General features: G+C 40.4%; 1 protein-coding gene across 1 annotated transcript in view; it reads left to right on the forward strand.

Moving 5' to 3' along the window:
- Nucleotides 1–6: 6 nt before the first annotated feature.
- The window catches only part of LOC102301446, a 10,792-nt gene continuing 7,369 nt past the window's right edge, over nt 7–3,429 (forward strand). Inside the window, exon 1 of the mRNA XM_005952213.3 lies at nt 7–2,528. Coding sequence (XP_005952275.1) covers nt 148–2,528 — 2,381 coding nt within the window. The 5' untranslated portion in view covers nt 7–147. The remainder of the gene's footprint in view (nt 2,529–3,429) is intronic.

Here is a 3,429-nt window from a genome sequence, read left to right on the forward strand (position 1 = left end):
AACCTCGGTGGCCGAGGTACAGACATTAATGTTCAGCAGGACGTAAATGAGTGTGGAGGTCTCTTTGTGCTCCTCTCATACTTTCCTAGAAGTCACCGTGTGGAGCAACAGGTCTTTGGACGCACTGCCCGGAAAGGAAACCCAGGGATGGTCCAGATGGTTCTCAACCAGGGCCATCTTGCACCAGCCTACCAAGGCCATTCCATCGAAACCATGAGACAGCTCAGAGAGGAGTATGAGCTCAGACATTTAGACAGCATGGAGAAATATAAGTGTGACATTGAAATTAAAGAAGCTCTCTTCTCCACATTTTGTGAATTTCTGTGTGACTTTGACAAGAATTACACGGTGGAAGAAAGGAGTGACCTGTCCAAGGTGAAACTGAAGGATGTTCCTGAATATTTTAAGATCCACCAGAACAAGTTTGACTATCAGACTGCACTGAATGCTTTGAAAGAATCTTGGGCTTTGTGGCTCATCCTTCATGAAGAGCACATCAGCAGACATGATGATATCAGCAAGTTGAGAGAAGACCTCACCAAAGACTTGAAGAAGACCGGTGACTTCCTTCTGCAGGGGACTAGCTGTAATTTCTATGATTACATCAAACAGGCAACAAGCAGAACTGACCTGCACTGCATGAACAAAACTAAATGTGACTTTGGAGCAAAGACTTACTGGCAGAAAGCTGCAGAGTGCGATCATTTCTACAGTGCTGTGGCGCTTTATAATCAAGCTTACATCACACTCAACCTCAGAAAAGGAGACTACATAGCTGAGGCAAAGAAATTATTGGAGGAAGCACAGTCTGCAGTGGATGTCTATCTCTCAGAATCAACAAATACGATGATGTTTTGTAATTTTTCAGTGATGAGTGCCTTTGTTCCACACCACACAAACAGCAACCTCCAGATCCAAATGCAAGCCAGGATGAATATCTTCAAATCTTGGAAAGGATACATTGAAAGTGCCCTGACAACTCTGAGACAGCACGATGGCAGCGAAGGTGATGCAGAAGTAGAGGATTCCAGTGTGTACCATCTTTCAAAAGATAAAGATTTAATCACCATCAACGAGCTGATGATGCTCTGTGAAAATGGCCTTAGCACAGTCTTTGAGGTTAAAAAGAAGCCCGAGTTCTGCTATGATGCCCTTGCTTGTTTTGTTCTTGGTGCCCTTCAAGTAGCAGCTGGTGTTCTTGTTTGTGCTCTGTCATGTGGTGGTGCCAGTCAGTTTGGACTTGGACTGACTTGTGAGGGGGTATCTGACATGATTGAAGGGATCAAGGGAATGATACAAGGAGGCTTTGACTGGGCTGAATGGGCAATCTCCAAGGCCATCACCATTGGATTGTCTCTGATCTCTGGTGGATTCAGCCGACAAAAGAAAGCCAGAAGTGCAGTGCGAAGTGGCACAAAAAGTCTGATCACAGGAGCAAAGAGTACATCTGTCTGTACAGTAAAACAGTGTTTTCTGAAGGTGGGAAAGTATGCAGTTCAGGAACTGGGGAAGCAAGGATTTATCAGTGATGTGACTCATACTGTTGAGAAGGAAACTGATGCTTTTTTCCAAAAGGTTCTGAAGGACGTCTTTGAGAAAAAAGTGTTTTCACTGATAAAAGCCAACCGTGAGCTGGATAAAGTTCTCACAAACTTCATTTGCTCAGGAATACCAAAGACTGCCCTGGAGAATGGGTCCAGTGAATTCAGAATTGACAAAGGGTGTGAGGAACAAATGCTTCAGTCAGTGGATCTGATAACAAGAGAAGTCATTCCTGCCCTGATGATGAATTGTACCATGGTTCTTAAGGTTCTTAATATACTTTCAGAAGTGTGTGGTGCTGTAACACAACAAACAGGAAGCCATCAAGGGTTGGATCTAATGGAAAAATCAGCTGAAAATGTACAAGTTAATGTACAAACACTGGATTCAATACCTACGGAGAAGGTCATTAACAACACTTTTGTTCCTCAGCTGTTGCAAAGCATGGAAAAACTACCCCAAGAAAGGAATGACCAGGATGGAAGACATGGTCTATCAGATGTGAAACGCTTTAAACATGAACTCATCAACATGATTGCAGAAAGTGCTTCAAGCTCTTATGTTGAGGCCTGTTTCAGACATATGACCTCCATCATGAGCAAAATATGCATGAGTCAAATAAACCATGCTGCTGGTGGTGCCGTTAGAAACATTCTCAGCAGTGTCGATGCCCAACGTTTCTGTGAAAACCACCTTTATAAGCATCATATGAAAAAGGCAATCCAAAGTTCACATGAGCTGTTGTCACAGTCTGAGAAGAGGGACTTGGAGTCTTACATAGAGAAAATTTCTGATGTTAACCACCCTGCTACAGCTTTGGACATCCATGTCCTCACACAAAGTGATGCTCTGGAAGGCAAAGGCATCAAACTGGTTACGGTGGATAACGATGGGAAGAAGCTTTCAGAAGACTATTTTCCAGGGAAGGAGGACTCAGCAGGTGATATAGTCCTCCAGCTGAAGAAGGAGCCAAAAAATCCAACACAGTGAGTGACAAATATTAATTATTTGAAATCATATAAGTTATCACTAAAATGTTTTATTCTAAAATCATCAGATATTGACAGGACCCTCATAAAGTTTCCACTTCACTGCTACTTTCAATTGTAACAAAGACTAAAAGCATTCATTTCAAGATGTTATAATCTCATAGGCTTTAAAAGCAATGTGCAATTTTAATGTTCGGTTTTATTAAATCTGGTTCTTGCCATTCTTTTACTGAATAGAGAGAACACGACTCAGTCAAAATATTTATAATCTTTTATTTAATCATCTTCCGGAAGAGAGAGACCTGCACAGCCCAAAGCCATTTTTCAGATCTCTAGCATTAGAAACCAAAAATGTGTATCATATAGGTGTTATTTTGTTGGTGTTATTTTATTTTGGTCCTTTGCACGTCACACATAGTTTCGATAAAAACAACTCCTTCTGTGTTACTAGTTCTGCTTTTTCTGTCTGGTTTCCTGTATTTTATTAACATGCCTCTGCAGCTCTGCTCTAAACTTCCTGTTTTTTAAACTTCCACTAACTTAAACCTCTGTTGCTAAGGCGACCTGTCACCCTCTGACCTGGTTCTCTCTCACAGCTGGCCTTGCTTTATACAAGCCTTTATTATTAAAATACATAAAACAATATAATCAGAAAATAAGCACTAAGAATATATATTTATTCTGTAACAGTTTAAATCCTTATAGTGGGTTACTTTAACATTCATGCAAAATAGTAGTTTAAAGTTTGGACACAACTTCTTATTTAATGGTTTTCTTTATTTGTATGGCTCTATACATTATAGATTGTCACTGAAGGCATCATAACTATGAATGAACACATATGTAGTAAACACAAATTTGTGAAATAAGCTCAAACATGTTTTATATTTTAGATTCT

Source organism: Haplochromis burtoni, unplaced genomic scaffold (genome assembly GCF_018398535.1).
Source record: "Haplochromis burtoni strain Fernald_Lab_line unplaced genomic scaffold, NCSU_Asbu1 Contig_1421, whole genome shotgun sequence".
NCBI classification, from domain to species: Eukaryota; Metazoa; Chordata; class Actinopteri; order Cichliformes; family Cichlidae; genus Haplochromis; species Haplochromis burtoni.